This window comes from Hyla sarda, chromosome 5 (genome assembly GCF_029499605.1).
Source record: "Hyla sarda isolate aHylSar1 chromosome 5, aHylSar1.hap1, whole genome shotgun sequence".
In the NCBI taxonomy this organism is placed as follows: Eukaryota; Metazoa; Chordata; class Amphibia; order Anura; family Hylidae; genus Hyla; species Hyla sarda.
The window spans coordinates 268,945,152-268,964,327 of NC_079193.1; the positions used below are offsets into that span (position 1 = coordinate 268,945,152).

Below are 19,176 nucleotides of genomic sequence, written 5' to 3' on the forward strand. Positions count from 1 at the left end.
ACAGAAAATATGCATGTGTGAACATACCCTGAGGGCTCGTTTACACAAGTGGATTTTGCTGTGTATTTTAGTGCAGACTTTGGTGCAGATTTTCAGCTGCTTATCTTCTAGTTTTTTTCTGCTGCTTATTTTCTGCTATAAAGTCAATGATAAAAATAAGCAGCTGAAAATAAGCAGCAGATCAGCTGCAGAAAATCCGAACAAAAATCAGCTCGTGTGAACGAGCCCTTACGTTGACACGTCAGGATTACCTGCGGAATTTTGGCAGCATATTTGCTGCAGAAAATCCACAGCGGATTTTGCTACCTTTTACTTCAATGAGTTCAAAGAAAAAATGCAAATCTGCCTCTATTGCGTATTTTCTGCTGCAGATTTTACTGCCCATTGAAGCCAATGGGCAGCAAAATCTGCAGTAGCAAATCTGCAGCAGATCTGCGGCAAAAATACGCTTGTGTGAACGTACCCCTAACGTAAGTTCAGACAAGTGGATTCACAGTGTATTTTACACAGCGGATCCGCCACCGAAGGATAGCTACAGGGTGCCTTTTAGATGTGCCTGTTCGGAGCGGCAATACGGTGCTACTAGCAGACACGCTGCGATGTGTGCGAGTACACCGCTCATGCGCAGTGACTCGCACATCGCAGCAGTGTGTCTGCTTGTAGTGGCATAGTGCCGCTCCGAACAGGCACATCTAAAGGCACCCTGTAGGGGTCCTTTAGCGGCAGATCCACAGCGTAAAATACGCTGTGGTTCTGCTGGTCTGAACATACCCTAAGGATACATTTGCACGGGCGAATTGCCTGTGGAATTTCCGCAGCATATTTGCTGCGAAAAATCCGCTGCGAATTTTGCTACCATTTACTTCAATGGGTCCAAAGGAAAATCTGCAAATCTGCCTCTATTGCAGATTTACTGCTGACCCATTGAAGTCAATGGTAGCAAAATCTGCCGCAGATTTTCCACAGCAAATAAGAACAAATAGGAAATTCCGCAAGTAATCCCCCCATGTGAACAAACCCTTACAAGTCCGAAACGTCAATATTTTGTGATGTTATGGCCTGTCAAAATAACTATCTTCTGATTCACCAGCATGTGAGTGCCAAGTTTGTCATAACGAGGATTGGGATTCCGACTTGGGCACCATTTCAGAGGGAGTGCCATATCTATTACTTACCTGTTCACACATACAGTTTCATGCGCATATTTGAGGTGTAGGATTTGAAGCTGCAGATTTCAATGTACACTAATTGACCGAACAAAGCATGAAATCTTCAGCTTCAAATCCTGCACTTCAAATATGCGCAGGATACTGCACGTGTGAATAACAAGTTTTGGAGCAGTTATCATTACCGGCACCAGTGCAGAGCGGTAAAATTGCGTCATTTTTTGTGCAAGCCCCGTCTTTGTGCAAAAATATTGTGCAAGCCTCGTCTTGGGACAAAAAACTGAGCTTGTGCAAAACATTTTATGTAATTTTGTGTGAGCACAAGGAATGATATACCCCCTTAGTGTCAAGGTAATCGGCTAAGAGAATAAAATGCCTGGACCCAGTAACTCAAATAGCTAAGCACCAATAGTGTTGGAATTCACTGTATTTACTTAATCTCTTAGTTCTTTATGTAGGAAATATATTTGATCACAGTGACCACAATAGGAATTAATGGACACTGAAAGATATATGTAGAGCTGTACTAAAAATAACTACGTTTACCAAGCGAATCGTGTGTGGTCAGTTGTCCTTGCTGTTCCAAGATGTCATTATATGTTTGACCCACAATGAATGATAGAAGAGCCATGTCACCATGTATACAGATCGTCATCACGCCCTCTAGAGCAGTGTTTTACCAAACAGTGCATCTCCAGCTGTTGCAAAACTACAACCCCCAGCATGCCCGGACAGCCTTTGGGCATGCTGGGAGTTATAGTTTTGCAACAGCTGGAGATGCACTGTTTGGTAAAACACTGCTCTAGAGGGTGGAGGGCTTTAGTATTCTTCAAGAGGAAATAAAAAAAAAAAAAAAAAAAAAACTTTTTTTTTTTTTAATAAAATGATTTTCCTTTCCTCTTTACATGTGAGAAAAAGCACTAAAAGGGGTACTCCGGTGGAAAAAGTAACTGTCCAGAGCAGGACAAAATCCCCATAGTAAACATATTCTGCTCTGGACAGTTCCTAAAATGGACAGCAGAGGTCAGCAGAGAGCACTGTGGTCATGACATCAGAGGAAATGCATTTCTTTTTTGGATTTCTCTTTAGTATACAGCCCCTAAAAAGTGCTGGAAGGATTGAGATTTTTTAATAGAAGTGATTTACAAATCTGTTTAACTTTCTGGCACCAGTTGATTTAAAAAAAAAAGTTTTCCATGGGAGTACCCCTTTAAGAGCAGGAGCAAATCCCCATAGCAAACCTCTCCTGCTCCGGACAGATCCTGACATGGACAGAGGTGTCAGCAGAGAGCACTGTGGTCAGACAGAAAATAAATTTAAAAAGAAAATATTTTCCTGTGTAGTATACAGCAGCTAAGTACTGGAAGGATTAAGATTATTATATAGAAGTAATGTACAAATCTGTTTAATTTTCTGGCATCAGTTGATTAAAAGAAAAAATTGTTAAAAGATAACCTAAAAAACTATCCTATGAAGTATCAATAAAATGAGGCGTTTAGGCTTCCGCTTACATTCTATGGTTATATTTCAGTCCCTTGGGGCTTCTGATATTTTTGATGGTAAAATAGAGTAGCTTATAGCTTAGTTCTTGTCATCACCAATGCCAGAACCCAGACTGACCTTTTTTGGGGGGATAAATGCCCACCTATTATTTTTGCTGCAGATTACCCACTGAAATTTCCCACAATAATACACAGCAGATTACAGTACCAGCAAAGTACAGTGATCCCTCATGTTACAATGGTCTCAACATACAATAGTTTCAACATACAATGGTCTTTTCTGGACCATTGTAACTTGAAACCAGACTCAACATACAATGCTACAGACAGTCCAGATCTGTGAAACACGTCAATGGCCGGAAGAACTGACCAATCAGAATGGACATTCACTGGTAAAACACCTGTATTACTGAAGTGCATGCACTGACTGGCTGGTAGCGCCCCCTACAGTACAGGGAGGTACTACATGTTCTGTACTCTTTACCAGTGCCACAGTTAGCTGCTCCTTTGGACATCAGGTGAGGGTGGCTCCATTTTCCTTTTTTAGGACATTGCGTGTACCGTACAGGACCCTGAAGAAGCTCCTGTCCTCTACATAGACAGTGATTTACAGATTTATCTACTTATTTTTGTTTAATCTTCACTTTTTCCTATTTTTGGATGACATTTTGGGGGTTTCAGAACCAATTACCAGGTTTCCATAGAGAAATGGTCTCAAAATCCAATGGTTTCAATATACAATGGTCGTTGTATTAATATTGTAACTTGAGGGAGCCAATTAATATTGTAACTTGAGGGACGACTGTAGTCGTGAGCTTTTAAATTACATCTTCCTCTTCCTATACAGTGACCCCCCGACCTACGATCGCCCCGACATACGATCATTTCAACATGCGATGGTCTCTCAGAGGCCATCGCATGTTGAAGGCAGCATCAACATACGATGCTTTTGTATGTCGGGCCATCGCATAAACGGCTATCCGGAAGCAGACTGCTTCAGCTGCCACCAGATAGCCGTTTACGGTGCCCCGTGGTGTCCGCTGACGATCACTCACCTGTCCTCGGGGCTCCGGCGCGTCCTCTTCGGGATCCCCTGCATCGCCGGCGCTCTCCATCGTTGTCATCACGTCACTGCGCATGCCGTCCAATCATCCAATAGGAGCAGCGTGCGTAGCGAAGTGATGCCGGGGAAGCGTCGGGGACACCCCGGGGACGCGGCGACAGCGATGGAAGGCGACATTCAGGGCAGCGGTGACGAACGGTGACGGTCCGGAGCGGCGGGGACAGGTGAGTACAACTTCCTATGCCAGTGGTCTTCAACCTGCGGACCTCCAGATGTTGCAAAACTACAACTCCCAGCATGCCCGGACAGCCGTTGGCTGTCCGGGCATGCTGGGTGTTGTAGTTTTGCAACATCTGGAGGTCCGCAGGTTGTAGACCACTGTCCTATACTTTACATTGCCCAGATCCCTCAACATACAATGGTTTCAGCAAACGATGGTCCATTTGGAACGGATTACCATGGTATGTTGAGGGACCACTGTACACACAAGCATTCTGCTAGCATTTCCCGCTGCTCTATGACATTGTCTGCCTTCCTCGAAGTCTTCTGAAATAATGACCCCTAAATCCCTTTCCTCAGATACTGAGCTTAGGACGGTGTCACAGATTTTGTATTCTGCCCTTGGGTTTTTTACAAGATGCAGATGGACCGGTAGGGTTTATGACTCTTTCTGGTCACTGATGAATAAAGTGTCATTTCCTTTTTCAGATATCCATGAACCGTTCTTTCCTGTATTTGCAGCCTCTTACTAAATAATGCCTTTTACCTTTAAGCGTTGCCCGAGCCTGTTGTGCGGTGAACTAGTGAGTAGGAGGTTAATGTGCACATGGGTGAGATAACTTGTGTATATTTGTCCCTGTCTCATTAGTGGAGGCCATAGAGGAGCGGACGGGGGGGGGGGCTATATATAGACCTTTAAAGCAACTCCTCTTTTCGTTACACATAATGTGAACGCTTTGGTTAGCAAGGTCCTGGTGTCACACTGAACATCTGTCATTTTCTATAAAAGTACGCTCAGAGGTTCTCTCTAAATAATAAGATTTGTGTGTACATAGCAGCGATGGCAAACTGTACACTCCACTTCTGTCCTGTAGGATTATGTGATATTTGTGGAGCAATGTTCATTAAAATACATGAAAAAAAATGAAGTTCACACAAAATAACCCAGTTTGTATTCTGTCTTTTTACTTTATTTGAGATTTTTTGTAGGAAAAAAACAAAAACAAAGTAGTTTGTGATACATTTGGGGCAAACGGTTATTTGAAGGGATTCATCCAGAATTAGAAAAACGAAACAGCGCCACTTTTGTCCTTTGGTTGCATGTGGTATTGTAGCTCAGTTCGATTGAAGGTAATGGAGCCAAGTTGTAATACCACACACAACCTGAGGAAAGGTGTGGTGCTGTTTATGAAGAAAGCAGCTATGTTTTTCTAATCCTTGATAACCCCATAAACTGAAGCACAGTGTTTTTCAAAAAGTGTGTCTCCAGCTGTTGTAAAACTACAACTCCTAGCATGCCCGAACAGTCTTCAACTGTCCAGGCATGCTGGAAGTTGTAGTGTTGCAGCTGCTGGAGACACACTGTTTGGAAAATATTATTGCTGCAAGAGCGCAGCAGGACATGTCCCATGGAAATAGCTATTTCTATACTTTGCCTTTTATTGGAAATCACTATACTCCCTTTAACCCCTTAAGGACGCAGCGTTTTTCAGTTTTTGCATTTTCGTTTTTTCCTCCTTACCTTTCAAAAATCATATCCCTTTCAATTTTCCGCTTAAAAATCCATATTATGGCTTTTTTTTTTGCGCCACCAATTCTACTTTGCAGTGACATTAGTCATTTTACCCAGAAAATATACAGCGAAACAGAAAAAAAAATCATTGTGTGACAAAATTGAAGAAAAAACACCATTTTATAACTTTTGGGGGCTTCATTTTCTACGCAGTGCATTTTTCGGTAAAAATGACACCTTATCTTTATTCTGTAGGTCCATACGGTTAAAATGATACCCTACTTATATAGGTTTGATTTTGTCGTACTTCTGGAAAAAATCATAACTACATGCAGGAAAATGTATACGTTTTAAAATGTCATCTTCTGACCCCTATAACTTTTTTATTTTTCTGCATATGGGGATATATGAGGGCTAATTTTTTGCGCCGTGATCTGAAGTTTTTATCGGTACCATTTTTGTTTTGATCAGACTTCTTGATTGCTTTTTAGTCATATTTTTTTTATGGTATAAAAAGTGACCAATACGCTATTTTGGGCTTTGGGATTTTTTTTTACGTGTATGCCATTGACCGTTCGGTTTAATTAATTATATATATTTTTATAGTTCGGACATTTACGCACGCGGCCATACCACATATGTTTATATTTATTTTTATTTACATATATATTTTTTTATTTAATGACAAAAAGGGGGTGATTCTGACTTTTATTAGAGAAGGGGTTAAATCACATTTATTAACACTTTATTTTCACTTTTTTTTTTTTTTGCAATGTTATAGCCCCCATAGGGGACTATAACATTGCACACACTGATTTCCTACACTGATTACTGCCATGCATTAACATGGCATTGATCAGTGTTATCGTCGACTGCTCCTTCCTCGATCTCAGACGAACACGCAGGAGGCAGGTAGAGATCCTCCTGGTTTCCTGCAAGCTTTTCGGGTGCTGCGCTTTCACCTCGGCTTTCCCAAACAGCCCAACTGAGCTGCCGGGATGGTTTCGGTTTAATTTCAGTTGCGGCGGTCAACTTTGAGCGCCACACCTGAAGGGTTAATACAGGGCATCACCGCGATCAGTGATGTCCGGTATTAGCCGCGGGTCCCGTTGATGGCTGCTATGACCGACCCGGTATGACGCGGGGGCACTGTGTGACCCCACGTTATATCGCGGGAGATGGCGCAGGACGTAAATATACATCCTGAGTCATTAAGGGGTTAATAGACAATATAATTTGAAACAACTATGCACAATATCAAGTGTAGTATGATAATAAATTTTTTTTCACCTGGAAAACATTTGCAGGTGTGTCTCAGAAATCCTTACTTTCTACTTTTTCTGGTTTCAGGAACCATATCCCCCCCCCCAATGAATTTCATGCATTATTTTCAATTCGAACATTAGCCTGCAGTCTATAAGATGAATTGCAGGGCAGGAGCTGAAGTCGCCCTCATTCTTGCTTGGTAACACTTTCTCATGATCCAGTTGGGATTTTAACTACCAGATTAAAGATCTGGCCTGGCTGAGGATGGTTTGTAGTGGTAGCCCACTGGCATGTGCATTATGTGCTTTACCCAAAATCCTGCCCTGATTAAATAAAAATCTTTGGTTGTGTAAGTTATGACCGTACTGTTATTTGGTTTAAACTAACAAGTGTATTTTTTGTTTTCCAGTGCCATGCGTGTGTTGCTTTCAAAACTGCCTCGACCATGGATAGTTGATGAGAAGAAGGATGATGGGTACACTGCATTGCACTTGGCAGCACTTAATAATCATGTTGAAGTGGCAGAATTACTAGTTCATCAGGTTTGAGCTCTAAATGATTAATTATGTTGTATTTACCATACATTTTAGTTTCCATTTAAGGTTAAAGGGGTTGCCTGGCCTCTAAGGCCCCCGATCACACTACAGAGATTCCATGAGAAATCCGCTTGCAGCAGTCTCCATTGATTTCAATACGATTCTGCTGCTGAACTTCATACGTGGAATTGGATTCTGCTGGAAGATAGAACTTGAATGGGAACTTGTAAAATTGAACAAAAGTATGGGCACCGCCAACAATCTTTGCAATTCGGGTTCAGCTACCTTGCAGATACAATGTGTTAATCACAAAAGGAAAAAAGTGCACAACTGCCAATATCCATAAAAAAAAATGTATATATATACCGTATATACAACTTTTATTGTACAAATATAAAGCAAAAAAGTCCAGACAAATATATATACTCCATTAAAAACACACATCAACACCTGAATATAGCAATAAATACAAAAACCTCCTAAATACAGCAGTAAGCATATGGCTATTTACCATGCACCAAATGAAAGAGTAATACTAATTGCTGATATTAAAAACATACAATAACAGTACACAATCAATAGATGGAAATGTAATTACGCTAATTTTCAATGGGACAGTGCCCATAGTAAATTGCCATGTAATTCCTTCCAGTCATCTACCATCCTTAATAGGGGAGATAAGTAGTAACTGTAGAGGGAGATATTTATGGAAGTTACCGTATTTTTCGCCCTATAGGAAGCACCGGCACATAAGACGCACCTAATTTTAAAGGTGCAAAATCTAGAAAAAAAAAAGATTCTGAACCCAATAGTGATCTTCAACCTGCGGACCTCCAGATGTTGCAAAACTAAAACTCCTAGCATTCCCGGACAGCCGTTTGCTGTCCGGGCATGCTGGGAGTTGTAGTTTTGCAACATCTGGAGGTCCGCAGGTTGAAGACCACTGGTATAGGAGGTAATAATCACGTGTCCCCGCCGCTTCGGACCCATCACCGCTGCCCTGGATGTCGCTCCATCGCTGTCGCCGCGTCCCTGTGGTGCCCCTGACGCTCCGGACGTCTTCTTCCCCGGGATCCACGCTCTCTCATCACAGCTGACCGCCGCGTCTGAAGCGAAAGTGACACTAACCCGGCTGTTCGGGACCGCCGCGGCATCCCGAACAGCTAACAGGACACCGGGAGGGACCTTACCTGCCTCCTCGGTGTCTGCTCCTTGCCGGAATCCCCTGCATGGCAGGCGCTCTCCTTCGACGTCATCACGTTTTCGCGCACGCCGTCCCATCATCCAATAGGAGCGGCGTGCGTAGCAACGTGATGACGTCGAAGGAGAGCGCCGGCCATGCAGGGGATTCTTGCAAGGAGCAGACACCGAGGAGGCAGGTAAGGTCCCTCCCGGTGTCCTGTTAGCTGTTCGGGATGCCGCGATTTCACCGTGGTGGTCCCGAACAGCCCGACTGAGCCAACCGGGTTAGTGTCACTTTCGCATCAGACCCGGCGGTCAGCTTTGATCGCCGCGTCTGAAGGGTTAATACAGGGCATCACCGCGATCGGTGATGTCCTGTATTAGCCGCGGGTCCCGGCCGTTGATGGCCGCAGCGCCGCGATAGGTGTGTATTCGCCGTATAAGGCACACCAACCCCCCCCCAAGTTTTGGGGAAGAAAAAGTGCGTCTTATACAGCAAAAAATACGGTAACTGATAGAATAGTATGCTTTCGTATGCGCTCCCGTATGTAATTCATTTCAATGAGCCGACCGGAGTGAAACGTTCGTGCCGGTCGGCTCCTTTTTGGCGCCGTATGGGTTGACCACAGTTTTGGTCTGGGGGAAAAGCGCATACGGCGCAAAAATGAGCCGACTGGACTGAACGTTTCACTCCGGCCGGCTCATTGAAATGAATTACATACGGGAGCGCAAGGTTTTAGCTCTCCCCTGCCGTATGCGCTCCCGTATGGGAGAAAATGTGATGTGAACCCAGCCTTACTTGTACTGTAATCTTATTGTTGCCCTTTATAGGAGCCCAGCTATGCTGTTAGATGTGCGTATGTCAGTTGTTGTTTTGACACTTTCCAAAATTGCCCCACAGAATGGTGACTATGGTGCCAACTAAAATACAAGTTGTACCTGGTAAAGAAAAAAAAATGCTAAGTGTTTTCAAGGTTACTCCTTTTTGAGTAGTTTATACATACATTATATATTAATATATATATATATATAATTTACATACTTTAAATTGTGTACTTCTATTACTTATCTGACTTATATTTATAGCTGTTGATGTTATTTGTTCGGTTAAGAGGGCCGATCAAGCAGTGGTCAATAGCTAAGGAACAGAACTGTGTAGGCTTTGTGGTCCTTTAGATATAAAGTGATGTTGTTTTTTTTTTTGCCCTGCTGTCTTGTGCTCTCCTCCTTTTACTTTGCACCATTCATTTAGATTGTTTGTGACAAACACACATTAACTCCTTCAGGACGAAGGGCATACCTGTACGCCCCATCGCCTGGTGTTTAAAACTGGGTCACACAGTGACCCCGCATCACACCGGGTTGGTCCCGGCTAATAGCGTGTGGCCTGGGCTAATAGCCGTGCGTTGTGCCGCGTGCTATTAACCATTTAGACGCACGATCAAAGTTGATCGCTGCGTCTTAAAATTTAAGTAAACGCTTCCCGGCAGCTCAGTCGGGCTGATCGGGACTATCCCGATAAAATCGCAATGTCCCGATCAGCTAGGACGTGAGCGGAGAGCCCCTTACCTTGCTCCATCGCGTCCGATCGGCGTTTGATTGCTCCAAGCCTGAGCTACAGGCTTGAGCAATCGAGCCCCTATCTTGCTGATCCATGCAAAGCTATGGCTTTGCAGGGATCAGGGTAAGAGATCAGTCTGTGTGCAGTGTGTCCTTTTCCAATTTAAAAAAAACTGTGTAAATAAAAATAAACATATGTGGTATCGCCGTCTGTGGAAATGTCCGAACCATGAAAATATTTTGTTAATTAAACCGCACGGTCAATGGCGTACGCGCAAAAAAATTCAAAAGTCCAAAATAGCGTATTTTTGGTCACTTTTTACATCATGAAAAAATTAATAAAAAGCGATCAAAAAGTCTGATCAATACAAAAATGGTACCGATAAAAACTTCAGAACATGGCGCAAAAAGTCCTCATACCGCCCTGTACGCGGAAAAATAAAAACTTACAGGGGTTAGAAGATGAGAATTTTTAACATATACATTTTCCTGCATGTAGTTATGACTTTTTTTTCCAAAGTACGACAATATCCAACCTACATAAGTAGGGCATCATTTTAACCGTATGGACCTACAGAATAATAAGTTGTAATTTTTACCGAAAAATGCACTGCGTAGGAACGGAAGCCCCCAAAAGTTACAAAATGACATTTTGTTCTTCAATTTTGTCGCACAATGAATTTTTTTTCCATTTTACCGTGGATTTTTTTGTAAAAATGACTAATGTCACTGCAAAGTAGAATTGGTGGCGCAAAAAATAAGCCATAATATGGAATTTTAGGTGCAAAATTGAAAGTGTTATGATTTTTAGAAGGTGATGAGGAAAAAATGAAAATGCAAAAAATGGAAAAACCCTGCGTCCTTAAGGGGTTAAAGGGGTACTCCACTGAAAAAAAGAATAATAATTTAACTGGTTCCAGTAAGTTAAACGGATTTGTAAGTTACTTCTATAAAACAAATCTTAATTTTTCCAGTACTTATCAGCTGCTATATATTCCAGAAGAAGTTCTTATCTTTTTGAATTTATTTTCTGACTGAGCACAGTGATTTCTGCTGACACCTCTGTCCATGTCAAGAACTGTCCAGAGCAGGATAGGTTTGCTATAGGGATTTGCTCCTACTCTGAACAGTTCCTAAAATGGTCAGAGGTGTCAGCAGAGAGCACTGTGGTCAGACAGAAAGGAAATTAAAAAAGAAAAGAACTTCCTGTGTAGTATACAGCAGCTGATAAGTACTGGAAGGATTAAGATTTTAAATAGAATTCATTTACAAATCTGTTTAACTTTCTGGCACCAGTTGATATAAAAAAAAAAATAATGTTTTCCAGTGGAGTACCCCTTTAAGCAAAGTTGTGAGCCAGTAATTTGAAAATGTTTATACATGGTTGGTTCTGAACAGGTTGTGTGTATATATAGCACTGATCTTTAGAAGGGTTGGGGGTAATTCACCAATGCTATAACCAGAAAACAGGTGTAGAAAAGTCACAAATTTTTGTGCAAAAAACAATTACTCAAAAAGTTGTTATAATTTTCTGCCAAAACCTAAACAAAAACATTGACAAGTTCCCCCAATTGTTCTGACTGCTGACATTATATTCTTCTTACGTTTCAGGGCAGTGCAAACTTGGACATCCAAAATGTAAACCAGCAGACAGCTTTGCATCTGGCTGTGGAACGTCAGCATACACAGATTGTCCGGGTAAGATATTATCCCTGCTGCAAATGACCAGTTCTACCATTCATCAGGGATGTATAACCACACGTGGATGGACTACCGGATTTTTCGCCGTAGAAGACGCACTTTTTCTTCCCCAAAACTGGGGGGGAAAAGTCAGTGCGTCTTATACGGCGAATACACCCCTATCGCGGCGGTCCCTGCGGCCATCAACGGCCGGGACCCGCGGCTAATACAGGACATCACCGATCGTGGTGATGCCCTGTATTAACCCTTCAGACGCGGCGATCAAAGCTGAATAGCCGGGTTAGTGCTTACAGGACACCGGGAGGGACCTTACCTGCCTCCTCGGTGTCTTCTCCGTTCAGGGATCCCCTGTATGGCCGGCGCTCTCCTTCCTCGTCATCACGTCGTCGCGTACGTGCGTCGGCGTACGTAACGACGTGATGGCGGCGACGGAGAGCAAGGATACCCGGCCAGCAGCAGAGACGTTCCGGAGCGACGGGGACACGGCGACAGTGATGGAGTGACATCCAGGGCAGCAGTGACGGGTCCGGAGCGGCGGGGACACGTGAGTATTACCTCCTATGCAGTGGTCTTCAATCTGTGGACCTCCAGATGTTGCAAAACTACAACTCCCAGCATGCCCGGACAGCCAACGGCTGTCCGGGCATGCTGGGAGTTGTAGTTTTGCAACATCTGGAGGTCCGCAGGTTGAAGACTACTATTGGTTCAAAATCTTTATTTTTTTAGATTTTGCACCTATAAATTGGGTGCGTCTTATACGCCGGTGCGTCCTATAGGACGAAAAATACGGTAATCATATATTAATATTCTATCCTGAGAATAGGCCATCAGTGAAAAAGTCCTGGAAAATCTGTGTGGTTAGCTTAAGAGACCAGCTATGTGTCCCATCATTATTACTCTCCTGTACCCTTGGGGGAAGGTTTGTAAAAACCTGTGTAGAGGAAAAGTGGTGCAGTTGCCCATAGCAACCAATCAGATTGCTGCTTTCATTTTTCACAGGCCTATTTACAAATGAATAAGGAATCTGATTGGTTACTACGGGCAACTGCACCACTTTTCCTCTACACAGGTTTTGATAAATCTCCCTCTTGGTGTTGCAATCATGCTTGTGGTACAGGCTGCCCAGTGCAAATGACCATCCTGAGCCAGCTGTGTTACTCATGATGCTGGGTCACACAATGAATAAAATCCTTAAAGAGCATGTACGTTTAAAGGGGTTGTCAGGCCAAACATTTTTTTTATGAAAAGTTCAGGCTGCCTGCTTAACTCTTTTTAAAGGAGAACTTCAGCAGAATTTTTAATATATCCATTGGCACGGCTGCAAAATGTAAAATAACAAACTTTTGCTCACTTTCTGGTGCTCCCGATGTGCCAATATCGCTCTCCTGGGCCCGGTTCTTTTCCGCATCTTGGAGCCTGATGTGTCGCACTGTGATCAGCTTATTGCCAGCCACAGTGATGTCCCACCTCGGCCGGTGATAGGCTGAGAGCACTGTCATGTAAGGAGCCCGAGCAGCAGGGAGCAGGCGAGGCCCACTCCATACATGACACTGCTCTCAGCCAATCATCGGCCGAGGAGGGACATCGCCGTGGCCAGCGATAAGCTGATCACAGTGCGACACATCAGACTCAAAGATGCAGAAGAGGACCCAGCCCAGAAGACAGAAGACCAATATTGTTTTTTTTTTTTCATTTTTGCTCTTTTTTTTTTTTTTCCTCCTTGCCTTTTGCTAACCCTAAGAGTCTATTTACACAACAGAATTTCCGCACAAATGCGTTCCTTTGGGAGGTTTCTGGTTTGTGCAGATTAGGCTTTAAGGCGGAATCTGTGCGGAATTCCACATGCGGAAATTCTGCCGTGTGAATAGATCCAAACTCTTTAAATTTTTCACCTACAAACCCATATTAGGGCTTGTTTTTTTGCATCACCAATTATACCACAAAATCTACGGTGAAACAAAAAATATATATTTGTAGGGGAAAATTGGAAAAACCTCCTTCTGTTTTGCAACTTTTGAGGGCTTCCTTTTCTATCCAGTGCACTTTTCGGTAGTGCAGTGCACTTATCTTTAGGCTAATAGCACCCTGGACCAAGTCGGTATGAAGCCTTATATACTGGTAGCAGAGGCGGGTGTCAATATATATATATATATATAGATAGGTAAAGAGGAGAGACAGCACCGATCCAATCAGCGTGTGCAAGTAATCATCCGGAAATGCCAACCCGGAAAAGCATGCAAAAGTCCAAAGTGGATACAGCACTTATATATACATACACATACACCCTGCGGCCTCTAGGGGTAAAACAGGAAAAAAAAAACTGTACTTACCTCCCTCGGTTCCTCAGTCATCACTGCTCCTAGTCTCCGCCTGCTCCACTGTCTGCTGCTGAGGCCTATTATGGAGCGTCTGAGGGAGAGAAATTCAGTTCAGTTTTGTTTTTTGTTTTTTTATTTTGTCTAAGCAGGCAGCCTGACCATGTTCTTAGAAAAAAATTACACATCCCCAATAATACTTAGATTTTTATCTTAACCCCTTAAGGACGGAGCCCATTTTCACCTCTAGGACGAAGCCCTTTTTTGCAAATCTGACCACTGTCACTTTAAACATTAATAACTCTGGAATGCTTTTAGTTATCAATCTGATTCTGAGATTGTTTTTTCATGACATATTCTACTTTAACTTAGTGGTAAAATTTTGTGGTAACTTGCATCCTTTCTTGGTGAAAAATTCCAAAATTTGATGAAAAAATTAAAAATTTTGCATTTTTCTAACTTTGAAGCTCTCTGCTTGTAAGGAAAATGGATATTCCAAATAATTTTTTTTTGGATTCACATATACAATATGTCTACTTTATGTTTGCATCATAAAATTGACAAGTTTTTACTTTTGGAAGACACCAGAGGGCTTCAAAGTTCAGCAGCAATTTTCCAATTTTTCACAAAATTTTCAAACTCGCAATTTTTCAGGGACCAGTTCAGGTTTGAAGTGGATTTGAAGGGTCTTCATATTAGAAATACCCCATAAAAGACCCCATTATAAAAACTGCACCCCCCAAAGTATTCAAAATGACATTCAGTCAGCGTTTTAACCCTTTAGGTGTTTCACAGGAAAAGCAGCAAAGTGAAGGAGAAAATTCAAAATCTTCATTTTTTACACTCGCATGTTCTTGTAGACCCAATTTTTGAATTTTTACAAGGGGTAAAAGGAGAAAATGTATACTTATATTTGTAGCCCAATTTCTCTCGAGTAAGCACATACCTCATATGTCTATGTAAAGTGTTCGGCGGGCGCAGTAGAGGGCTCAGAAGCGAAGGAGCGACAAGGGGATTTTAGAGAGTACGTTTTTCTGAAATGGTTTTTGGGGGGCATGTCACCTTCAGGAAGCCCCTATGGTGCCAGAACAGCAAAAAAAAAACACATGGCATACCATTTTGGAAACTAGACCCCTTGAGGAATGTAACAAGGGATAAAGTGAGCCTTAATACCCCACAGGTGTTTCACGACTTTTGCATATGTAAAAAAAAAAAAAAAAAAATTGCACTAAAATGTGGGTTTCCCCCCAAATTTCAAATTTTTGCAAGGGTTAATAGCAGAAAAGACCCCCCAAAATTTGTAACCCCATCTCTTCTGAGTATGGAGGTACCCCATAAGTGGACCTGAAGTGCACTACGGGCGAACTACAATGCTCAGAAGGGAAGGCGTCATATTTGGCTTTTTGAGAGCAAATTTTGCTCGGGGGGCATGTCGCATTTAGGAAGCCCCTATGGTGCCAGAACAGCAAAATAACCCCCACATGGCATACCATTTTGGAAACTAGACCCCTCACAGAATGTAATGAGGGGTACAGTGAGCATTTACCCCCCACTGGTGTCTGACAGATCTTTGGAACAGTGGGCTGTGCAAAATTTTTCATTTTCACGGACCACTGTTCCAAAGATCCGTCAGACACCTGTGGGGTGTAAATTCTCACTGCACCCCTTATTACATTCCGTGAGGGGTGTAGTTTTCAAAATGGGGTCACATGTTGGTTTTTTTTTTTTTTTGCGTTTGTCAGAACCGCTGTAACAATCAGCCACCTCTGTGCAAATCACCTCAAATGTACATGGCGCACTCTCCCTTCTGGGCCTTGTTGTGCGCCCCCAGAGCACTTTGCGCCCACATATGGGGTATCTCCGTACTCGGGAGAAATTGTGTTACAAATTTTGGGGGGCGTTTTTCCCTTTTACCTCTTGTGAAAATGAAAAGTATAGGGCAACACCAGCATGTTAGTGTAAAAATTTTTTTTTTTTTACACTAACATGCTGGTGTAGACCCCAACTGTTCCTTTTCATAAGGGGTAAAAGGAGAAAAAGCCCCCCAAAATTTGTTAGGCAATTTCTCCCGAGTACGGAGATACCCCATATGTGGCCCTATTCTGTTGCCTTGAAATACGACAGGGCTCCAAAGTGAGAGCGCCATGTGCATTTGAGGCCTGAATTAGGGACTTGCATAGGGGTGGACATAGGGGTATTCTAAGCCAGTGATTCCCAAACAGGGTGCCTCCAGCTGTTGCTAAACTCCCAGCATGCTTGGACAGTCAATTGCTGTCCAGAAATGCTGGGAGTTTTTGTTTTGCAACAGCTGGAGGCTCCATCTTAGAAACACTGCCGTACAATACGTTTTTCATTTTTATTGGAGAAGGGGGGTGGGGGGTGGCAGTGTACGTGTGTATATGTAGTGTTTTACTCTTTATTTTATGTTAGTGTAGTGTAGTGTTTTTAGGTTACATTCACACTGGCGGCAGATTACACTGAGTCTCCCGCTAGGAGTTTGAGCTGCGGCGGTAAATTTGCCGCATCTCAAATTTGCAGCGGGGAACTCGCTGTAATCTGCCGCCAGTGTGAATGTAGCCTGTACATTCACACGGGAGGGGGGTCAAAACTACAACTCCCAGCATGCACTGACAGACCATGCATGCTGGGAGTTGTAGTATTGCAACAGCTGGAGGCACACTGGCTGGAAAACCTTGAGTTAAGTTCTATGACCTAACTCAGTATTTTCCAACCAGTGTGCCTCCAGCTGTTGCAAAACTGCAACTCCCAGCATGTACTGATTGCGGAAGGGCATGCTGGGAGATGTAGTTATGCAATGGCTGGAGGCACGCAAGTACAACTCCCAGCATGCCAAGACAGCCTTATGCTGTTCCTGAATGCTGGGAGTTGTAGTTTTGCAAGATTTAGAGGGGTTCAAGTTGTAAATCACTGTCCAGTGGTCTCAAAACTGTGGCCCTCCAGATGTTGCAAAACTACAACTCTCAGCATGCCCAGCCAGCAAACTGCTGTCTGGGCATGCTGAGAGTTGTAGTTTTGCAACATCTGGAGGGCTACAGTTTGAGACCACTTAGTGATCTACAACCTGAACCCCTCTAAATATTGCAAAACTACAAGTCCCAGCATGCCCACACAGCAAACAGCTGTCTGGGCATGCTGGGAGTTGTAGTTTTGCAACATCTGGAGGGCCACGGTTTAGAGACCACTGTAAACTGTGGCCCTCCGGATGTTGCTAGGCAACAACTCACCTAGCACGACCCGGAAGCCGCCGCCGCCGCCTCACGTGGTGGATCCCCGCATGGAGGATCGCGATCCGGGATCCAGGTAGGGACCTTCGGCGCCGACCCTCCCTGGACGGTTCCCCCGTTTTGCCCGGACACCGATAGGTGGGCAAAGCGGGGGAACTGAACTTTAACCCCCCCTCCCCCGGTCTGCTATCGGTCGGTCGCTCGGCCGACCAATAGCAGGGATAGGAGGGGTGGCACCCCTGCCACCAAACTCCTATCCCTTTAGGGGGATCTAGGGTGTCTCGGACACCTACGATCCCCCTTATTTTCCGGGTCACCGGGTCACCAGTGACCCGTATGACCCGGAATCGCGCAGATCGCAGGTCTGAATTGACCTGCGATTTGCGCGCATCGCGGTCATGGGGGGGTCTCAGGACCCCCCTCGGCGATGTGCCGGGATGCCTGCTGTTAGATAACAGCAGTCATCCCGGCCCGATCACCGCTACCGGTGACGCGGCGCTCCCGGAACCCCGCGACGTACATGTACGTCGCCGCGCGCCAAGTGACACTTCGCGGCGCCGTACATGTACGTCACTCGTCGTGAAGGGGTTAATGTTTGCATCTTAATACATATTTTGCAGTTTTTGGTGAGACATCATAATACTTTGTTTCTGGGTAAAATTCCAACAGTGGAGAGAATAGAACTTTCTATGTGCGCCTAAATAATATTAGCAGAATTATTACATGTTTATGGTTGTACTAGTTGACACTTCTCATGTAATGCCACTTAAAATCTTAATAGTTAAGGCTGGGTTCATTCTGTGTTATGTGTGTGTTTCACTTTTTTCAGTTTGTTATGTTTAATTTGTCTGTATACAAAAGCATAGTAGTCCATGCTATTGTATACAGCAAAAACATATACATTGTAATGTGTCTTTTTATTTTTTTTTATTTATTTATGTCAATGAGAAATGGATTTGTCTTTATGGCAACAGATTCAACAGAATCTGTTTACTGTATGCATTTTTAACCCTTTCAAGAGCACGTAATACTTTAATGTTATTTGTATAAATGTATGTACAGTCATCAGAGCTACCACCAGCTTTACAATTGTTTTTATATATCTGCATTGGCTGTATGTCACCTTGTATAGTTATCATACTAAAGTTGCTCTTACAATTGTTTATTTTATTTTTTTAAGTTGTTAGTCCGTGCTGAAGCCAAGCTAGATATTCAGGACAAAGATGGTGACACCCCTCTTCATGAAGCCCTCAGGCACCATACTTTGTCCCAGTTGCGCCAGCTGCAAGATATGCAGGATGTAGGCAAAGTAGATACTACATGGGAACCATCAAAGAACACTGTAAGTATCTCCAGAATGCTTGTAGTGGTTGTAGTTTTATTTTTTAAGTAACCTAGTGGCACTGTTTTATAATTTCTTTGCTTCAGTTGTAGTGCCATGAATGCTTGTTATCACAGATACATTAAATGATATGAACATCTGTGACCAACAGTAGGAGCATGTCATGGGAAAGATGGGTTGTTGGATTTCAAGTTGATTTTATTGAACACATTTGCAAAACCAAGTCAAAGAAGAAATAAACAGGGCACTCCGCTTAGGGTACGATCATGTGCCGTATTGTGCTGTGTATTTGCTCCTGCGTATTTTTCGACCATTTGAAGTCAATGAGTACAAAAATACGCAGCAGCAAAATGCGACACTTGTGACCCGACCCTCAACTGTCATTTACACTTGGCAGTTTTTAGAGAAATCTGCCACTGTGGTTTTTGAGCCAAAGCTAGATGTGGCCCTTCTGGCTTTGGCGCAAAGACTTTCATGGCAGTTTTCCAAAAAATTGCTAAGCCGGAACGCAGCCTTATATGTCTTGCATGACGGTGCTTTATTCCATCACCTGGGGAGTCATACAA

At 43.3% G+C, this 19,176-nt stretch overlaps 1 protein-coding gene across 2 annotated transcripts in view; it reads left to right on the forward strand.

The window, feature by feature from the left end:
- The window catches only part of MIB1 (MIB E3 ubiquitin protein ligase 1), a 176,688-nt gene that overhangs the window by 145,806 nt on the left and 11,706 nt on the right, over nucleotides 1-19,176 (forward strand). For both annotated transcript variants that reach the window (XM_056521697.1, XM_056521696.1), the window contains exons 13-15: nucleotides 7,139-7,271; nucleotides 11,619-11,705; nucleotides 18,449-18,610. In XM_056521697.1, the coding sequence (XP_056377672.1) occupies nucleotides 7,139-7,271; nucleotides 11,619-11,705; nucleotides 18,449-18,610 (382 nt within the window). The remainder of the gene's footprint in view (nucleotides 1-7,138; nucleotides 7,272-11,618; nucleotides 11,706-18,448; nucleotides 18,611-19,176) is intronic.